At 49.0% G+C, this 20763-nt stretch overlaps 1 protein-coding gene across 6 annotated transcripts in view; it reads right to left on the bottom strand.

Annotated features, from left to right (window-relative positions):
* Positions 1–2835: 2835 nt before the first annotated feature.
* Positions 2836–20763, bottom strand: part of ST8SIA5 (ST8 alpha-N-acetyl-neuraminide alpha-2,8-sialyltransferase 5) — a 90172-nt gene continuing 72244 nt past the window's right edge. For all 6 annotated transcript variants that reach the window (XM_073006340.1, XM_073006341.1, XM_073006342.1 and 3 more), the window contains 5 exons: positions 16183–16269; positions 12820–12964; positions 10225–10337; positions 6071–6163; positions 2836–4222 (listed from right to left, as the gene is read on the bottom strand). In XM_073006340.1, the coding sequence (XP_072862441.1) occupies positions 3754–4222; positions 6071–6163; positions 10225–10337; positions 12820–12964; positions 16183–16269 (907 nt within the window). In that variant the 3' untranslated portion in view covers positions 2836–3753. The remainder of the gene's footprint in view (positions 4223–6070; positions 6164–10224; positions 10338–12819; positions 12965–16182; positions 16270–20763) is intronic.

Genomic DNA, 20763 nt, shown 5'->3' with positions numbered 1-20763 from the left:
TTATCCCCTCCTCCTCCTCTCCCAGATAACTGTCCCTGAGACTGGATTTGACAGCGTTCAGCACAACCAGCTCCCACGTATGTTTGTGGGATTCTTCATTTAACATCTGTACATACACACACACCAGACCACAAACTCCCAGAGGGCAAGGATGACATTTTGTTCATCACTAGTTCCCTGGTACCTGGCACCATGCCTGGCACAACATAAGCACTCAATAAATATAATTTATTCACCAATTCACTCACTAAATTGGCAAATGACTGTCTGAAGCCAGCACTCTACTCTGCCTCAATTGTTTCTAAGCACTGCTCTGTTTCCTCCCTGCTCTCAACAAAGTCAAGGGCGATGAGCACATGCTGTCTCTGGGCACCCGGTGATTAGTGGGCAGAGCTGCCGCAGCAGCATTGCTGAAATGGTCTCAGAGGCTGCCTCTGACCTTGAGCCACCTTTCTTTGTGCTTGGCTAAGCACTGAGTCATTTACTTGTTTTTGCTGCCTTTCAAGTCTGGAGCAGTGGGTTTAGCACAAAGGAAGCCATGATGGTTGTTTTGTTTACAGGGAATCGACTTCCCTTAAATAATGATTCAATGGGTAGTTTGCACTGCATGGTGGCGTGGTGACAGGGCTGTGGTGGAACATGGCAGAAGGCTTCCAGAGTCAACACCAGGCTCTCTGAGCCTTTGAAAAAATGTTTTTCTTATAAACACTGGCCATGTAGCCCTAGGCAAATCATTCGTGTTGTCACTTAACATGTGCTATTTCTGGGCATCTTTCCTCACCTTAAAAATGTGACGATGGCCTCAGTTCCCCTCCAATGCCACTGTGGGTAAGTCACTACTGCTATAGAGGGTGGGGTTAGGGAGAGGTACCTATAAGCACAGATTGCTTCCCGGACAATGACAGCCTCCCAGAGCATTTGTCCCTGGAGGAGGGCTCCGTACTATCCTGCACGGGGCATCTTGGTCAGGATCCCTCATGTTCTGGTGTCACTGACTGGGAAGCTAAGACAGAGGTTTGGAGCACAGATTTCGGGGCTCTACAGATGTGGGTGCAGTTTCCTCCATTGGGTGCCCGACCAAGGGCAAGTCTCAGAATTGCCCTGAGCCTCGGTCTCCTCATCTGTACAATGGAAGCTTCCTTACCCAAAGGGGTCTCATGATGATTACAGGAGATAATATAGGGAAAGTGTTTAACGGAGGGCCTGGCACAGAATGAGAGCATGGTAAATGCTAGCTATTATAAAAAGAAATATTACTTATTACTTAGATCCATTCATCATGAGTGTCCCCCCAAAATAAGGAGATTGTACAGACCCTGAAGATTTTTACAAAGCTTCTAGTTGTAGAGATGAGGCAACTGAGACATTGAGGGAGAGGAAGGACTGGCCCTAAGACCCACAGGCAGGAATACGGCCAGGAGCCAGGTGTCCCAACTCCTCTGTGGGCTGGATCCCGATGCTCCAATCCCCAGCTCCTACGAGGGCCCTGGCTGGGGAAGATTCCAACCTGCAGCACCCTCGGCTGTGGGAATCCTGATGTCTGTGTCACCAGGGAGCCTCCCCCAAACACTGCCCATCTGGAACATAAGTAGTACCCAGAGGGCTTCCAGTAGAGGGCTCTGTCCACAACAGGCACTCAGTAAAGCCCCAGGCGTGACTTGACCCAGGTCACATATTTGCTCTGGGCCTGCTTCCTTAAGTGGAACACAATGGTCTTTAAGAACCTTCTAGTTTTTATATGCCATGGTTTCAAGAACTGGGTTCAATTAACCATGTAGTGGCTAGAAATCTCAGTTAACTGGAATTTTTCCCAGAAATTCCCTCCCTGGGAGAAATAGGCAGAGCTCAAGAAAGTTAATAACCATCCACTGTCCTTTGCAGTTCTTCCTGGTTTAGCAGGTGTTTGGGCTCATTTCATCCCCTTGGCTAAACAGACTGAGGCTCAGAGCCACCTGAGGTTTTCCCAACCAGGACCAGAGCTCAGAATGCAGGTGAGAGTCAGCATTGAGAACAGTGTTGTGTACAGGGCACAGGCTCCACAACAACCCACCACAGGAAGCACAAGCCAAGACACAAAGGTTTGGCCAAGAATGGAGCCCTGGATCAGGAGCCTGGAGGCCTGGGGTAAAGCCTGCGCTCTCCTCATCCCTGACTGGCTCAGCCAAGGGAACTGTCAAATGAGGTGATTGGATAGCAGATGCCACTCCCTGCTATATTCTCACAGCTCCTAACCCTCCCAGAGCACCCAGCACGTGGGACTGGGCCTATAGTTTCTGGGCCCTGCATCCCCAGAAGATACAGATAATGCCTTTGTTTATCCTCATGTCTTCCTAAGTCCCACCACAGACCAAAGCAGAATAGGCTTTCCAGAAATGTTTAAGGGGAGAAAGAAAAGAGGAAGTGAGAGCGGTAGAAAGGAAGGAGGGAGGGAGACAGGTAGCCAGGCAGCCAGGCAGGTGGGCTGAAGTCCTCCTCCCAGCACTCACATCCTATGGTTCCACAAAGCTAAGTTCTAAGGCAGTTCACCAAGTGTCTCTTAGACACCGTCCCATTTATGGTGGAAACACCATAGGCAGAAGCAAAGGGAATTAATTTCAGGTGTGAAATGACATGTGAACCCCTCTCTGCCTAAGCCTGACTGACTGCCCCAAGCCCAGGCTTGGCTGTGAGAAGTCCTGTCTTCCCAGCAGAAGCCTCAGTGATGCTGGTGTCGGAGGCCACAACTCGCTTCTCTCTGCTAAGCTCACCACCTGACATGTCAGTGCTTTCCAGCCCAGAGCCTATGGTTCCGACTGAGGAACACGATACAGCAGGATTCTGCAGGATTCAGAGACATGAGAGGAAGAGGTCTTTATAAATAACTCCTGGTTTAAATGGAGCTGAAAATAGGGAGACAGAAGAGGAAGTCAATCGCTAAGCACTTATTGAGTCAATAACATTGGCTTAGAAGCCATAGTGCAAGTGGCTGGTTTGGTTTATTTCCTTCTCATCAAAAGAACTAACGTAGGATTGAACCTGGGGGCACCAAGACTGCGTGTATGTCCGAGGATGTGTCTGAAAGGATGTGGTGCTTCTCAGGTGATGTCTCAACCAAGACATAATCCAGGCCTTGCGTTAGATCTCTCTGTGTCATGGAAGAACGTGTTGGGTGGTGTGGCTTGGCTGTTAAGTCCCTGGACCTCTTGAGATCACTTTCTTCACTGGAAGGTCTAGTCACTGGGTTGGCCTCTAAGCTCTGAGATTTAGATAGCAATTCATAGCTGAGTCCTCGATATAAAACTCAGGAACCAAAAGTGTGAATAAAATCTTGACTGTGCTCAAGTGTCCTGTGAAGTGTCCTCTCTCTGCCCTCGATTCCATTCTCTGTAGGGCCTTCCTTTAGCTGCAACAAGGGTCTGCAGTTTGTGCTCTCTCTCGGATGACAAAATTGGGTGGAAATGTGCTTTATTCACTTGCAGTCCCCAGGGCCCCTGATCTTGGGGTGTGGTCCAGCAGCATGCTAGCCGGGGCAGGTGGAGGCACTGGGCAGATGCACCGGTGGGGGCCAGGCCAGGAGGCTCAGCACAGAGCTGACTCTGCCCTGGTTCCCAAACCTGCCTCTCCACCCCAGTATCCAAGTACAGAACTGAACTACGGAGGGAGAGACAGTCTGAACGCCAGGTCCCCACGCTGCCCGGTTCGGGACTCCCAGTTCAACCGGGAGGGACAGCAGGAGAGAATGCGCCGCTTGCAGGGCAGCCTGGTGAGCCGCCCTCAGCAGCAGCTGCAGGTGCCCGTGTGCACGCGGAGGATGCCTCGGCTGTGCAAGTGCAGGAAGTTGAAGATCTCGGAGGGCATGGCGTGGAAGCCGGGACGCGGCTTGACGTTGTCATAGTAGTGGTGAGTGATGTAGAGGCCCGAGGGGTTCATGGGGAAGGCCCAGAAGCCGAAGAGGTGCACCTCCTCACAGAGCTCCAGCGCCGCAGTGGCCAGAATGAGGCCAGTGCTGATGCGCTTGGCTCGCACGCCCAGGCTGAGCCAGTAGCGCGACACGTTGACCAGGTACTGTGGGTGGAAGTAGTAGACAGCCTGCGGCGACTCGAAGTCGTCCAGCACGTACTTGACGCGGATGGACACGTCGGTGTTGCGCGTGTTGTAGAAGGCGGGCAGCAGCACTGACGCGTTCTCATACACCTGGAGCACGCGGTAGAACGGCCGCCGCCACTTCTCCAGCTTGTGGAACCTGCACAGGGCGCGAGTGAGAGGTGAGCGCTCACTCCTCTGTGCCCCCACGCCCCTCGCTTCCCCACCCCTTGCACCCTGGGGCTTTACAAAGGACGGAAGAGACTTATAAGGCCACCTGCCTCCTGACACCTCACGCACCTGTGCAGATGAAGATGAGACCTCTCTCAGGGGCAACAGAGTTTTTGTAAGTGGGTGCAGGAGAGAGCAGTTGGGATCCAAAGGGACAGATATCCAGGGTGTGGCTGCAGGGGGCAGGGCAATGCTGAACCCAAAAGGATGAGGGTGGCTCAAGGGAGGCTCATCAGGGAAGTGGTTGCTGGAGTGGAGGCTTGCTCTAGAGGCCTCACTCCATTCACCTGTACTGTCATCCTCAAGATCCCCAGGAAGGAATCCCAAATGCAGCTGCCTGTCCTGGCTCAGAAGCTGCTTCTCCTGCAGCCTCCGTTTCTCTCTCACACACTAGTGTGTTGTTTTTAGACACAGGGTCTTGCTCTGTCATGCAGGCTGGAGTGCAGTGGTGCAATCATAGCTCATTGCAGCCTCAAAATCCTGGGCTCAAACAATCCCCCCACCTCAGCCTCCTGAGTAGCTGAGACTACAGGTGTGCATCACAATACTTGGCTATTTTTTTTATTCTAATTTTTTGTAGAGACCTGGGACTTGCGATGTTGACCAAGCTAGTCTCCAACTCCTGGCCGCAAGCCACACTCTGGCCTCAGCCTCCCAAAGCACTGTGGTTATAGGCATGAGCCACCATGCCTGGCCCCATTTCTTTACATTAAGCAGCCTCCCCTCTTGGGCCCTCTCTCTTGTCTCTGAGCACTCCTTCACTCAGTGACTTTTCTGTCTCTTCCCGCCCCTTAATAGCTGTTCCCTGGGCATCTGATCCAATTCAATGACCCCCTCCTCTCATCTCCCACTGTCCCCTCCTCTTACATGTCCTCTGACCTGGTTGGTGTAACTATGCCCAGGGCTAGGGTTTCAACAATTCCCCTAAAATCATCCAGATGAACCCCCATAGAGCTCCAGCACCGCGGTGGCCAGAATGAGACCAGTGCTGATGTGCTTGGCGCACACCCCCAGGCTGAGCCAGTAGCATGACACACTGACCAGGTACTGTGGGTGGAAGTAGTAGACAGCTTGGGTGATCAAAGTCATCCAGCACGTACTTGACACGGATGGACACATCCGTGTTGCGCGTGTTGTAGAAGGTGGGCAGCAGCATTGATGCATTCTCGTACACCTGCAGCATGCAGTTCCTCTGTGAAAGTTCATCTGGAAGGTTTTAGGGGAAGTGTTGAAACCCTAGCCCTGGGCATAGTCACACCAACCAAGTCAGAGGACATGTAAGAGGAGGGGACAGTGGAAGATGAGAGGAGGGGAGCCAGGAGGGGAGCTGAGATCTCAGTGTGAGCTTCTCCCCAGTACCACCTGGACACAGCCAGGTAGGGAGCTGCCTGCCCTGGTCACACCCTGGAAAGCTCTCCCGCCCATCTCTAGGTGAAGGTAGTGTAGACCAGCACTGTCCAAAAGAAATAATGCAGGCCACATATGGAATTTAACCATGTCCGAGTAAGCACATGTGAAAAAATAGAAATGGGTGAAGTTTTTATATTTTCTTTAACCCACTATTTCGAAAATACTATTATTTCAACATGTAATTAATATAACAAGTTAATTAGACATTATCCTGTTTTTGTATTAAGTCTTTGAAACCCAGTGTGTGTTTTACACTCACAACCAGCACATCTCCATCTGGACTAGCCACACTTCCAGTGCCCAGTAGCTGCATGTGACTACTGGCTAACATTTTGGACAGTGCAGCTCTAGAAAGAGGGCCACTGACCTCTCTGTGATGATGCTGGGGTTCACAGTGACCACATCCGTCTTCACCCCCACGTCCATGGTATACTTCTCTGAGATGGGGGGCAGGTTGCACCTGCAGAAGAGAAGAGGCAGCCCAAGGTGGTCAGTCATTCAATAGGTCAGGCTGGGGAAGGCGCAGGGGGAGGGGAGGGATGGTGATCATGTGGGCAGAGGGATGCAACAGCAACCAGCTAGGCGGGTTCTCTGTGGCCAGGTGGTAAGACAGTCGTTCTTCTGCTCCTTATCAGGCACTGGGACAGCCAACAGGCCTTGCTGAAGTTCCGGACACATGGGGCAGATAAACCACCAGATGTAAAATGCAGTTACAAGCTTGGATAGTCCCTGGACCTCTGGAGGATGGGATTATGGCTCTCAGAGGACAGGTGGCAGGGGAGCATCTCCTTTTCTAGAAAGCCAAGGCTTCCCTGAGGAAGCAATGCTTGAGCTGAGGTCTGAAGGAAGAAGTGAGCAAAAGTCCTGTGGCAGGAGAAGGGCTAAATAAACATGGGATATATTCAAAGATGCATCTTAGAAATGCAACACATATTGCATGCAAAAGCAAGTCACCACCATTTGTAGAAAGCCCCATAGTAGGAAAAGTAATAGCCCCCAAAGGTGTCCACGTCCTAATCCCTGGAACCTGTGACTATGCAGCCTTACGTGGCAGAAGGGACTCTGCAGCTGCAATGAAGTTTAGGATCTTGAGATGGAGTCACTGCCCTGAGTTATCTGGGGGAGTTCAGTGTCATCACAAGTGTCTTTATAAGAGGTGATATGACAACCAGGGAGAAGAAAATATGTGGCAACAGAATTGGAGTCAGAGAAAGAGACTGGAAGATACTCCACTGTGGGCTCTGCCATGAGCCAAGGAATACAAGGAGCTTCTAGGAGCTGAAAAAGGAAACAAATTCTCCCTGAGAGCCCCCAGAAGGGACTGCAGTTCTGCAGACACCTTGATTTTAGTCCAGTGAGACTTCTGACCTCCAAGACTGTAAGATAATAAAATCTGTGTTGTTTAAACCACTAATTTGGTAGTATTTTTTTATAGCAGCAATAGGAAATGAATACAGCCCCAAACATAGTTTAACAATACATTGTTCAGGGGTACATCTACATATGACAAAACAATTTTTAACAATGAGAGAATGATTAAGTACTCAATTCAGGGTAGCAACACCTGTTGGGGGAAACAGAGGTAGAATGGGAAGGAGCACATCAGTTGATACAAAGGCTCGATACAAACATTCAACTTCTTAAATCAAGTGGTTGTTCTACAAATATTCATTTTATTGTTTTGCTTCATACTTAGGTGGTGCAAATATTCTTCACATCAAATACTACATAATGAATGGATGAATAATAAATTTGGAAATAAGCAGGTGTTAGCTGGGTGAACGTGGAACTCATGAGCATTCCAGACACAGGTCCTGTGCCAAGGTCCTGTGGTAGATGAGAACATGAAGCACCCAGGAGTGACTGTGGCCTGGTGACTGGAGCACAGGCAAGGTGGGAATGGTACAAGCTGAGGGCAGAGAGGGAAGAAGGGGCCAGACTATAAGGGACGGTGGGCCATGTGAAGAATGTGGCCCTTCATCAAGGGGAAGCCATGGGTTTAAGGAATAACTGTGCAGAAGAACCCTCTATAACAGGACCATGACTTTCACTTACTTTATGATCCAACCACACCCCTGTCTATCAGACCACTATGAAAGGCAGGTTTTATATTATCATTAAAGATTGAGCAGGGGAGTCAGGGGTGTCTACAGTCAATTGCCATTTTTTTTTTTTGAGCGTCTGTGGCATGCCAGGAACTTTCATAGGATTATATGAGACATAAATAACCTTGGGTGGCAGATATTAGGCTCCCTGTGTTGCAAATGAGAAACTAGGCATTCAGAGGGTCAAGGCAGGGTGGAGGATGGGCCTGACTCCAAGCCGAGGTCTCGTTCCCAGTACAATAGCATCCAGTGCGGACAAGCCTGGAACAGGATGGAGTCTCAGGGCATCTTGGCATGCACATACAAGCACCCAGCAAGGCTTTGCTGCTGCTGCACTGCTCTGACGATGATGACGATGAGAACGGAAGGGCCCACAGCATTTCCAAAACTAGCAAACACAGCTGTGTGCTCTCACAGATCTTAACAGATCTTAGGTGGTGGGACAAGAGACTAGCCCCTTTGAGGGAGACGCTTACTGTCATATGATCGAGTTAGGGAAATGATGTGATATCACAGAAAGAATGCAAGACCAGAACTATATCCCATTTCTGACTATGACTAGCCCCATGACCCTAGCAAGGAATATCATACCCTCCCAAAAAATTGTTTTTCATCTGTAAAAATGAGAGGAATATTTTAAAATAACATTTTCATTATAATAAAACTTAGTATGTGTCTCGCATTGTTTGAAGATTTTAAACATTAATTCATTTATTCCTCATACTGACCCCAACGGGTAGGTACTATTATCATCCTCATCTTTCATTTTAGGAGATAAAGGTGTAGTGGCTAGGTAACTTATGCAAAGTAACACAGCTTTTTCTAACTCAAACCAGGCTCCCCAGCTTCAGAGCCTGTGGACAGAACCACTATACGCTCCACTTTTTAGCCCTGAAAATCACTTAAGTCCATTTTTTCATTCATACCTTCATTCCTTCATTGAAGACTCATTTTTCTGAGTAGTTATGGTGTGCCAATTATACCAGTTACTGTAAACAGAAGTTCTCTGTGTGTTTCCAATCTGCAAGAGTGGACCACTCAGCAGGTCCCTGGTTATAGGGCTGGGTGTTAAAGGCCGCATGAGAGGTGGACACCAGGTTCCATGGGAGCCCAGAAAAGGGTGCAAGTGGGTTTAGCCAGGGAAGGAGTGGGTGATTCTTGAGCTAAGCTTGGAAGGACAAGTGGCAGTTGGCAAAGCAGGATGCAGGGGCTGGGGAGACAGCATTCCAGCCAGAGGGAACAGGACCTGGAGGCATTAACTGGCATTAACTGGGCTCTAATGGTGTGTCCAGTGCTGGAGGTACTAAGAGTTATACAATCATTATGTCATTTAATCCCAAAACTGATGGAGCTGCTATCCTTATCCCCATTTTGCAGATGAGGAAAACAAGGCCCAGAAGGATGACATGACATTCCTGAGGTCATACGCCTAGCAATGCTGGAGCCTGGATCAAAGTTCAGGGAGACCCCATAGACCTTGGCTTCTCCCCAAAAGACCATCTCGAAAGAGGCTTTCCCTGCCTCCCCTGGCAGGAATGTGGCTGGGCTAAGGATTCAGTGAGGGCCAGAGATTTCGGTGTTGGAGGAAGCTTAACCTTCAATGCTGGACTCGACTAGGCATCCACAGGGAGCACGTGGGCAGACTCCAGATCACAGAGAGAGGTGTCTCTCTCACGCTCCGCCTGTGACAGCAGGTGACGCAGGGTGTCCAAGTCTTCCTTCTTCTAGAGACAGAGGCTGGGGTTGGACATCCAAGAACCCAAAATATGCAGGAGTCCCTTTATTTTAGGACCTCAAATCACACCAAACCTGCTCTACCCTCCCCAACCTGACACGTAATAAGTGACCCGATGATTGTGGATCCATGCTTCCTGCGACCCCACTGCAGACTCAGCCCAAGTCTGTTTGCTTTAAGCTCTTATTTTCAACCCACCTTCTTCACCCAGGCTAAAGATATAAATGAAGATTCACTAAGAGATAAGAGTGGGGCTTTATGTAAGGAAGAAGTGCAAGGACCAGTCTCTGGCTTAGTTAAAGCCAATATTGGTGTCTGCCACAAGGGTGCCCTGGTTCCACCAGTGCTTCTGGAAGGGTAGCACCCACCCAAGAAGATGGCACCCAGAGGACCTCCCGACACAGCTGCAAGCTTCTGAGTCCTCAGTGCCTTCAAATCTGTGATGCCCTGTGCTCTTAACATAGCTCCCATTGTGCAGATGTGAACACTGAGGACCTGGAAGTTTAATGACTTCCCCAAGGGTTGGGGCTGGAAAGAAGAAGGGATATCCCAGACCTGAGGGTCTGCAGGGGTGGGGAGTGGGGATTACTTGCTTAAAGGGTAGCATTAGGGCACTGGGGAAGAATATGGAGGAGGAGGGCCACGGGGTAGTGGGAAGGGCAGTGCCAGGGTTTCTTTTACCGGAAGACGAAGTCGGCGCTGTTGATCTCCCTCCCGCAGCGGCTGTTCTTCAGGATGCCTCCATTGCCCACCACAGCACACTTCTTAAACTGGGATCGGTAGTAGGGCATGTCCTGGGGAAGGCAAAGGCAAAGCTGTCAGAGCCAAGCCACCCCCCTGCCTCCACCTGCTACTCTCACCTCTGCAAGCACACCTACCCCTGTTAGCTCCTGGCCCCAAGAGGCAGCCTTGTGGGGAATGTGGGAGGAAAGCGGCTTTCCACTTTACAGATGAGAAGAGTGATCGAGAGTCTTGTTACTATTAGATGGCCCCAAAGGCCACTCCCATCCCTGATGCCCAGGGCCTGCTGGGCAGCTTTCCTCCTGGCACACAGCAACTGGCAGTCCTGCATGAAACGGGCCAGGCCTGTAGCCTGTGCTTCAGGTGGGACCAGCAGCCAGGCAGGGTCTCGTGGAGAATCACACTGCCCTGGGACCATCAGGAATCAAGCTAAAATTAAGGGGGACTTCTGTGGGAGACTGTCCTTATTCATGGTCCATTTTCTCTGGATGGACAGGCCCAGTGAGCCAAGACAGGGAAAACAGGGGCATCTCACAGCCAGTGGGTGAGTAAACCGCACTATTAGACTTGTACAAGAGAAAGGAAAAAAAAAAAAAAACAGTCATTTTCAGAAAAATCATCAAAAGTTCATTATGTTCTATATGGGTGTTTCCTAAACTTCTGTAAGTTAAGAACTACCTGGGATACTTTCTGAAAATATAAATTTCTGGGCTCCATCCCAGCACCACAGAATCAGAGTCTCACAGATAGGAGGCTGGGAAGCTGAATTTTTTACAAACACAAAGAGACACTTATATTTAGGGAAGTTCAGGAAATGTGATTCTATGTCACATTGCTTTAATTCAGGGACAAGCGAACTACATACAGCCCGTGGGCCACATCTGGCTTACCGTCTGTTTTTGTGTAACTTGCAAGCCAGGAATGGATTTTATATTTTTAAGTGGTTGGAAACAACCCAAAGAAGAAACAATTTTGTGATACATGAAAACTATGTAAAATTCCAATTTTGGCATCTAATAAGATTGAAAGTGTTACTGGAACACAGCTACTCTCATTTGTTTATTCATGTCTGTGGCTGCTTTGTGCTGGAATGATAGAGGTGAGTAGCAGTGACAGAGAGACTATGAACTGCAAATCCTAAAACAGTTACTGCCTGGCGCGTTCTGGAGAATGTCTGGTGAGCCCTGCTGTCTGTCCCTGGGCTTTAGCGGTCCATACCCCGGCTCTCCTTGGATCTGTATGTCATACTAAGTTGTGTTACACCCACTGGCATTACTGCGTGAGATGCAAGTCACCTGCTGTCACCAGCCTCATGTTCCAGGCCTTGTAAGACCCACCTTGTAAAGGTGGCTCAATACCATCCTCCCTTAGGCCACAGTGAGTGAGAACACATTTGACACTGCTCACCTTCAGCTCCTCCCCCACATCCCCAGAATGCATGAGTCTTACCTATACACTCTGGTACCAGTCATAGAATGCAGGGAACTCTGGGCTTTGTTTCACACTCAGCCAAGAAGCAAGGCAGCCAAGGCCTTCAGATTTCATCCAAAAAGACCTCCACATGCCCCCACTCAGAATTTCTATAAACTACATTCACTAAGTGCTGTCCCGGGCCCAGAGCTCTCCTGGATGTGGTTATGAACACACCCATGCAACCTTCCTCCTCTTCAGAGTCATACGCCACCACACCTGGGTAATTGCCACAACTGGCTGAAAGTGCAGGTTCCAGCGCCCCTTCTCTGAGACTAGTGCAGTGAGTCTGCACCAACAGTCAGCCCAGGTGATTGCAGGTGCGCAGCATCAGTGATCTGAACATTTCACATCTGTGGCTCACTCACTGCGGTTCTCAATGGCCAAGGTCAGTGAACTAAACCATTCAGGTCTGTGGCTCACTCATTTTGTGGTCCTCCATGACCAGGGAGCCACCGTGCCAGCCCTGCACCGCCTACCTCCAGAATTCTTTTATGTGAAAGGAAAAAAATAAATATCTATCTTGATTAAGTCTCTGATATTTTAGATGTTCTGTTATAATCAGCCAAATCTATTCATAGTTCAAACCCCGGTGTTACAAATAAGAAGACTGAGGTTTTGAAAGACAAAATATCTGCCCATGGTCATCCAGGGAGCTGAACCTTTCAGAGTCTAGATCTGCACTGGGTGGTTCATTCTTGTGCTCACAACCTCTGCATGTGTTTCTGCTCATGTGCCTACCTCAGGTGGGGGACAAATGTGTCATCATTCTCTCCCATATCTGCAGGATATCCTCTGCAAGTAATGCAATACCCAGAATTTTCTAGTCACTTTCTCGCCAAAAGTCACTCAAATCATAGCCAGTTGGCATGCATGGTTCTCAGAACCCCCAAAGAAACCCAGAGGGTGGGCTACTGCACCTCAGGCAACTGGTCAACCAGGACCAAGACGACTGAGTCCAGAGGACAGTGAGTGAGTCATGAAAAACCCCAGGGACATTGTCACGGAGGGCTACAGGGGCCGGCTCCCTCGCCTCACCCAGACCGCCCCTGCCCAAAGCAGCACCTTGGGAAACATGCGGAAAATCTCCTGGTTGATGTGATAGATGCCGCTGGTGTCCACCTCATACTTGAGCTTTGTCCCCAGGGGAGTGTTCTTCTGGGTGGTGAAGAGAAAGGCAGGGGCGTTGCAGCACCTGGACAGAGTGGACCTGCCAGGCAGGGAGACAGGCAGGAAAGACATGATGCAGGGCAGAGCACAGCCTCATGAAGAACAGAAGGGTGGAGCTGAGGCCTCTCCCACCCACCCATCCCCACGCTCACCCCCACCGTGCATGGAGCCGCCTCTCCTGCCCACTCATTCCCAGGCTCACACCCACCCTGCACCTCTGCTCATGCTGTCCCCTCCCTTTTCAACGCCTCTCCCAAGGCCCCTGCCTTCTGCCACTCATTCAGGGCCCAGGCCAGGTTTCTTTCCATGAAGCCCCACCTAGCTGCCCCTGTCTGCACTGACGGAACTCCTCCATGGAGCTCAAGTCCTGGCCACTAACAGAGGGTGAGGAGGAGCTTTCCGAAAAGCTCCAAGTCAGACCTGGCATGGAAACTTGGGTTGCAGTCCTGGTGTCAAGAGGCCTGGATTCTCGCTTCTGCTCCGCCCCGACCAGTTGTGAGGCTACTGGAAGGTGTCTCTCTCTCTCTGGGCCCTACTTTCTTCATGCAGGCTTGGCTCTTCTACCTCTAATCCTCTGTAACTTGTGATTGCAGTTTGCCAAAGCCAGGAAGGTTTTATAATCTTTTTTTTTTTTTTTTTTTTTTTTTTTGAGACAGGGTCTTACTCTGTTGCCCAGGTTGGAGTGCAACGGTGCGATCTCTGCTCACTGCAATCTCCGCCTTCCGGGTTCAAGCGATTCTCCTGCCACAGCCTCCCAAGTAGGTGGGATTACAGGCATGTACCACCATGCCCAGCTAATTTTTTTTTTTTTTTTTTTTTTTTTTTTTTTTTTTTTAAGTAAAATCAGGGTTTCTCCATGTTGGCCAGGCTGGTCTCAAACTCCTAACCTCAGGTGATCCACCTGCTTCAGCCTCTCAGCCTCCCAAAGTGCTGGGATTACAGGCGTGAGCCACCATGCCCAGCCTATAATTTTTTATTATTATTATTTCATCTCTTGCAGGTACTTCACTGGGAAGCCCAGCTGGCTCCCAGTCACAGAGAGCAGAATTTCCTACAGAGAGCTGGGTTTCAGAATGTAACTTAAGGCTTCCCAGAGAGGAGGCCAAAGGCCTGGCAAGGCAGGGCCATGGGTTGGCATTACAAACCAGCATCTGGGCCTTTTAGCTTTGCTAGTTCAGAAGCTCAGTCTTGTCAGCCCACTGGAGAGCACTCCTATTGAGGGAGACTGACTCACACTAACCAAGCTCATGAGCGACTGATATACAAACCAGAATGTCAGTGTGCCTATTTGTAGGCAGCAGGGTGGGAGAAGGCCTCAGTTACAGGATTCCTTTCCTGTAACTGGAATGCTCATGCCTGCCTTCTAACACCCACCTGCCACTCCCTCATGGCACCAGGTTCCTGCCAGCCTGAATGAAGCATCTCATCATTGTTTCATGAGCTTGAAATGAGAGCAAAGGGAGGCAATGACCAGCCTGGAAGGTTTTCTCACTTAGAGCATGGCAAAGCCTCATGTCACTGCCTTTTCTCACACCTGAAACTGCTCCACACCCCTCATGCCCAGAGCTCCACCCCTGCACTGTGCTGTCTTGTCCCTGCCAAAGGCTCCCACACTCATCCCTGTTTTCCTCTTGCCACATAATTTCCCTGTTGCTTCATGTTTCCTGAGATATGTGAGTCCCACTGCTGAGACTTTTTTTTTTCTTTTTTCTTTTTTTTTTTGAGATGGGGTCTCGCTCTGTTACCCAGGCTGGAGTGCATTGGCGAGATCTCCGCTCACTGCAACCTCCACCTCCTGGGTTCAAGCAATTCTCCTGCCTCAGCCTCCCAAGTAGCTGGGACTACAGGTGTGCACCACCATGCCTGACTAATTTCTTTGTATTTTTAGTACAGACAGGGTTTCACCATGTTGGCCAGGCTGATCTTGAACTCCTGACCTCGTGGTCCGCCCGCCTCGGCCGCCCAAAGTGCTGGGATTATAGGCGTGAGCCACCACGCCTAGTCCACTGCTGAGACTTCTATTCTGTCCTAAGCCTGGACAACAGGCTTTTGCCTCTCACTGACCTGGTCCAGACTGAGTGTTTTATCAGCCATTCTCTCAGTGTGCCAGGTCTCACTCGCCCCCAGGGGCACCTCTGTGCAGTGTGCACGGTAACGTTTCTAAGGGGCCAATTGGCAGCACAGATTATGGATCTATTCTCTACTCTCCCAGCACTTTGCTCAAGCTCACGTTCTGTTTTTTATGATAGGTGAGTCTCTGCAAACTACTGTCAGGCCTTTGCTGGGTCTCTATAGTCTCCCAGAGGCCTCTGGCACCTGATCTTCAAGTGTTATCACTTTAAACATTCACATTTCTGAAAATGTGCCTCTTAAAACTACTACTCTACCTCTAGATTTCGTCTGGAGCTGCAGCAAATTGGAACAAACGATTTATAAAGAAAAAGCTTAGTCATCTTTGCTTTTAACAATCTCTTGTGCAGGACTCCTTCATGCTTAGAGCTCCTCAGTACATTTAAACTTGGACCTGAGTGCTGAAATCCAGTATAGACACAAATTGCCAGATCACATCAACTCCATAAAATAAGGTCTACCTGCACTAAAATAATTCCATAAGCTCACAGAATTTTAGAGACGGAGAAGACCCTAAAGTTTACTATCCATCAAAAAGAATTTTTGGACATCTGTTATGTACTGAGTTCCAACAGGAGAACTTTAAGATCCAGCTCTTACCTCTCTGGGAGTTTATAATCTGCTCATTTTGGTTAGACAGCATTTATAAAATAATCTGCAGCAGGGCTCAAATGTCTCGTGGAGGCTGGAAGAACTCAAGCGCTCTGAGAAGGAGAGAAGTCACTGGGCCAGAGTGGCTGCCCCAGGACAGGGGAGGTGAGGACTAGGAGGCCATAGAGAATGCGTAATGCGCCTTCACACAGGCCTGCCAGAGACCACTGGCACATGCTTCCCTGCTAATAGCCTCAGTGAACCTCAGCTGTGTACTGGAGATGGCACCACCAACCTCGCAAGGCTGCTGCAAGGACTGAGGGAGAGAAGGTGGAAGACGGCACCTGGGCAAGGTGCCTGCCTCAGCCTGCATGTTGAATCAGTCCCCCACACTGCCTGGATTCCTCAGCCCAGTCAGGGCCTGCTCTAGGGAAGATGCCCACTGAGAGCTGGGCCTTGCAGGACGACGGAGACTGGAAGAGGTGGCAGTGAGGAGAACCATACAAGGAGAAGGGAGGACAGACGAATCATAGATACTTGAACTGGTTGGCCTCAGAGATGTTCATCGCCCATTTGCACATCTGGAGGCTCTTCCACCTGTCGAACAGCTCTGACTGCTTCACCCTTGGGAGTAGAGGACAGAAGAGCACATGAGCAGGGCAGGTAGGACGGAGTGCGATCATTCCCAGAAACGCTCCCTCCTGATCTCCCACAGCCGAGTCCAGTTCCAGGGCTGGCCCTTGGCATTGACCATGTTTTCTTTTCTTTTCTTTTTTCTTTTTTTTTTTTTTTTTTTTTTTTTTGAGACAGGGTCTCACTCTGTCATTCAGGCCAGAGTGCAATCATGCAATCTCAGCTCACTGCAACCTCCACCTCTGGGGTTCAAGTGATTCTCATGCCTCAGCCTACTAAGTAGCTAGGACTACAGGTGCGCCACCACGCCTAGCTAATTTTTGTACTTTCTGGTAGCAATGGGGTTTCACCATGTTGGCCAGGCTGGTTTTGAACTCCTGACCTCAAGAGATCCTCCCGCCTCGGTCTCCCAAAGTGCTGGGATTACAGGTGTGAGCCACCGTGCCCAGCTGGTATTTTCTTATTTTCTGTATTTCTGATGCTCTGGCACCTGGTGCCTTGCTAATACCTAGTCAGCAAACAACTGTCCTGCAAGCATGCCTTTCATGTGCAAACCAACCAATCAGAGCCCACACCCTCAACCACCTCCTCATTGACAGGACACCATCCCCCTCCTCCCATCCCCTACCCTAACCATCCCAGGGCCAGGTATCAGACAACCAGAGGTAGTCCCTATGCCTCAGAGCCTGCCAGAATTATTCACACTAGCCAATCCTAAACCTGGCTACCCTGCCGACACTGCCTTGTCCATTCCTTCCCGCGAAAACCTCAATAGTCTCACCCACGCTTTCCCCTCACTGCTGCCCCCTGACTGGCCCTGGGGCTGCCCTGCAGGGTGTGCCTCCTGTTTCTATGGCTCTGTGAGTATAACGTCTTACTTCATGATGGTCATTTTCATGTCCGCGTGTCCTACCATACCTGATTAAAACAAATCCCAGAAACACTTTGAAACCTTCTTCCTCACATGCCCACCCCCGAGGGCCTGCATAGTTCTCTTGGGAACATCTGTCTATAAAGGGAGTCAGACCCCAGTGGAACACCCATCAAACACCCACACAGTTCAGCACTCAGTAGGGCTCATGAGCAGGGTATGCCCTTCTCTTTCTCCCTTCTCAAGGGCAGATCACGGTTTCCAAATGACAGAAAAGATGAGATGAGAAACCTGAGACTGCCCCTTCTCCCTGAACTACCCTCCGCCAGGCTTTATGCTGATTGGCACTTAAACATCTCAGCATCATGACATTCTAAAGCACTCTCAGGAAAGGGAATGTCTAAACCACATAGCATTCTCCCTTTGACCGAAACCTGCAAAAAGAACTCATTTTTAACTTACACATTTACATTGACTTATTTATAATTATGCATACATATAATTGTTTCAGTGCTGTATCCCCAGCTTCTAGAACAGTGCTTAGCAAAATATAGATACTCGATAAATATTTATTAAGTGAACGGCTGAGCCAAATCAAAAATACAAATTTCCACAAACACTAAGTAACCAATATGAGATCCTCATGCACATTAACCTCAAATAGTCGCTCACCCTTCTCGTCGGTTTCTCTCCTCTTTCAGCAGTGCCTAATCTCAGAGCCGTGTCCACATTCCCAAGCCCTCTCTGCCACAGAGACGCTTTAGCATCTGTTACCTACCCGTATTTTTAGTTACCCCTTCCCCATTTCAATTAAGGAATTGTTCCTTGCATCCTACCCAATTCCTTCCTCCTTTAACTCACTGTTGGTTTTGCGGGTAATTCTCCTATTCTACAGAAATGTCCAGAATTCTCTAAGATCCCTGCCATTGAAGATTCCAGTGAGGCTCTGGCCTGGTGAGAGTTGTGAGATCCAGAAAGATCCAGGAGGTTCCCCAAGCCAGGCCAGCACCCACTCCTTCTTAAGTAATTGATCACAAGACCCATTATACAACTGGGCGAGCCCTTCCTGATGAACTCTAGATCTTAGGCGAAGAATTATGCACCTTTTTTTTTTTTTAAGGGGATCCTATGGTCAAATACAGTTGGGGAAGGCTGAGCTAAATAAAGTTAAATGCTTTTCTTTACTGCAAGACATCTCAGATACCTTAATATGTTCTCATATATTGTGAATTTCCAAGAAAAGTATTGGATCATGGGATCCTTTTTCCACTGAGTAGTTCGAAAGATTGTAATTCTACAGTAAAACTGTGAAAAGTAGACAGATCATACACTTCTTAAAGACAGCACCATGATTTAGCTCTCTTGATCATGCACAGTCCCCACTTCAGGGCCAGGCATTCTGTAGTTGTTTGGGGTCACCTGGCTGTGGACCACTAAGAAGCTCGTTAGTCTTGGGTGCTGGTGCAGAGAGGAGCCCTTCAAAGGAAGCTGTCCTGGTTTGATCATAAATGGGAACACTCAGCCTTTAGGAGCTGAGTGTTACCAAGAAACTACTATCACTATGGCTCTTACCCTGGGGTGCAATGAAGGGCTAAAGGAAGTGCCTGTACCCTCTGATTTTGTTATAGGCAAAATCCATGTCTATCCACCCATGTGCATATCTTTGGGGAGAATCTGAAGCTTTCTTCAGGTTCCTACAGGGGTCCATTATTTAAAAAAAAGAAAAAAAGCAAATATCCACTTTAAAAACCCTTTTTAGGCTGGGAGCAGTGGCTCACACCTGTAATCCCAGCATTTTGGGGGGCCAAGGCAGGCGGATCACCTGAGGTCAGGAGTTTGAGACCAGCCTGGCCAACATGGTGAAACCCTGTCTCCACTAAAAATACAAAAATTAGCCGGGCATGGTGGTGCGCACCTGTAATCCCAGCTAGTCAGGAGGCTGAGGCAGGAGAATTGCTTGAACCCAGGAGGCGGAGGTTGCAGTGAGCCGAGATTGTGCTATTGCACTCCAGCCTGGGTGACAGAGCAAGACTCCATCTCAAAAGAAAAAAAAAAAAAAAGCCCTTTTTAAAAAAGGGTTCATTTTGCAGAGGCGAGTCCCTGTGTTTAATCAGAGGTGTCTTCAAACAAGGCAAGCCTCCCCTACGGGAAGAATACATGGCTGGTGGGGCAGGGGTGATTGCAGGAAAAGTCATGGAAAATAGTAACTAAATACATGGATTTTGGAACTAGTGGGACTTGGGCTAAGACCCAAGTCTTAGTTCTGATACCTGCTAACTATGAGGCCTCAGGCTGGTTATTTAACCTCTCTGAGCCTCAGTTTTCTCATTTATAAAATGGGTGTAATAATAGTCTCTTGCCCTCCCAGATTTGTTAAAATAATTAAATAAGATGATGTGATAAAAGACTAGGCATGGCACCTGACACACAGAAACATCCAGTAAGTATAAGTTATTATTATTGTTAAACTGAACTGCCTTGACTATGCTCACTCACAGCCCCCTATACTTCCCACTTTTGTAAAATCCATGAACTATCATGACTGCTGATCTTCCCCACTAGACAGTAAATACCATGGGGGCAGGGGATCAAGCCTGCACTCATCACTGTAACTCAAGTGCTAAGGCACATAGCAGATGCATGGTAAATATTTGTTGAGTATACCAATAAGTTAATGAATTAATTGAAACATCTGAGTTCAAATCAAGTCTCACTATTTGTTGAGTATCTCCATATGGCAGGAACTAGAAATACAGTAGTGAACAAAACAACCCCTTGGTTCCATGGAGCTTACATACCAGTTGGGGAGGAAAAATGGAAAATAAATAAATAATGCCTTGCCAAGAAGTGGCAAGTGCTGGGAAGGAAAGTGAAGCAAGGTAAATGGACGGGGAAGTGACTGTTTCAGATTGAGTGATCAGGGAAGGCTTTCCTGAGGAGGAGAACCTTGCACAGAGACCTGAAATGACACAGGAGCGAGCTGTGCAAATATCTGGGAAAAGTGTATTCCAGGCAGAGAGAAGAGTGAGTGCAAAGGCCCTGTTACAGGAACCAGCTTGGCAGCTTTCCTCCTCCCACCCTGGCTGACAGAAGGCAAACCTTCCTTCCAGCTTTCCCAAACCTCCCCTCTCAGGAGCTCACAGGGTATGAGGGAGTGGTGCCATCATACAGCAACACCCTGGCTCACCCACTGCCCCCTGCCCCTCCCCACTCTCTGCAACCCACAGGCCCCTAGAGCAGCCCCCTATATGGCCACTGCTTCAAATGCCTTCTGGAAACACAGCCCTGGCAACACTCTAGGCGGAGTTCCAAGTTTTACTGTTACCAGTGTCTGGGCCCTACTCTCTCTGCCTCCAATGCCCTCATCACACCCTGGACCAAGGTCAGGGCCTGGACACCCAGTCTTGAATCCTGGCTCCATCCCAATCTTGCAATGTAACCTCGGGCAAGTCATTTAATTTCTCTGAGACTCAGCTGCTTTTTCTGTAAGATGGATATAACGGCTGGCTGCTGCCCTTCCAATCTCAAAGGTTGTCAGAGAGCTCAAATGGAATAATACGTGTAAAAAGATTTTACAAATTGCTTTACAAATGCAGAGATCATCTTTACTTTAA

Source organism: Chlorocebus sabaeus, chromosome 18 (genome assembly GCF_047675955.1).
Source record: "Chlorocebus sabaeus isolate Y175 chromosome 18, mChlSab1.0.hap1, whole genome shotgun sequence".
In the NCBI taxonomy this organism is placed as follows: Eukaryota; Metazoa; Chordata; class Mammalia; order Primates; family Cercopithecidae; genus Chlorocebus; species Chlorocebus sabaeus.
Note: the sequence above shows the minus strand (reverse complement) of the source record. Positions and strands in the feature narration are given on the sequence as shown.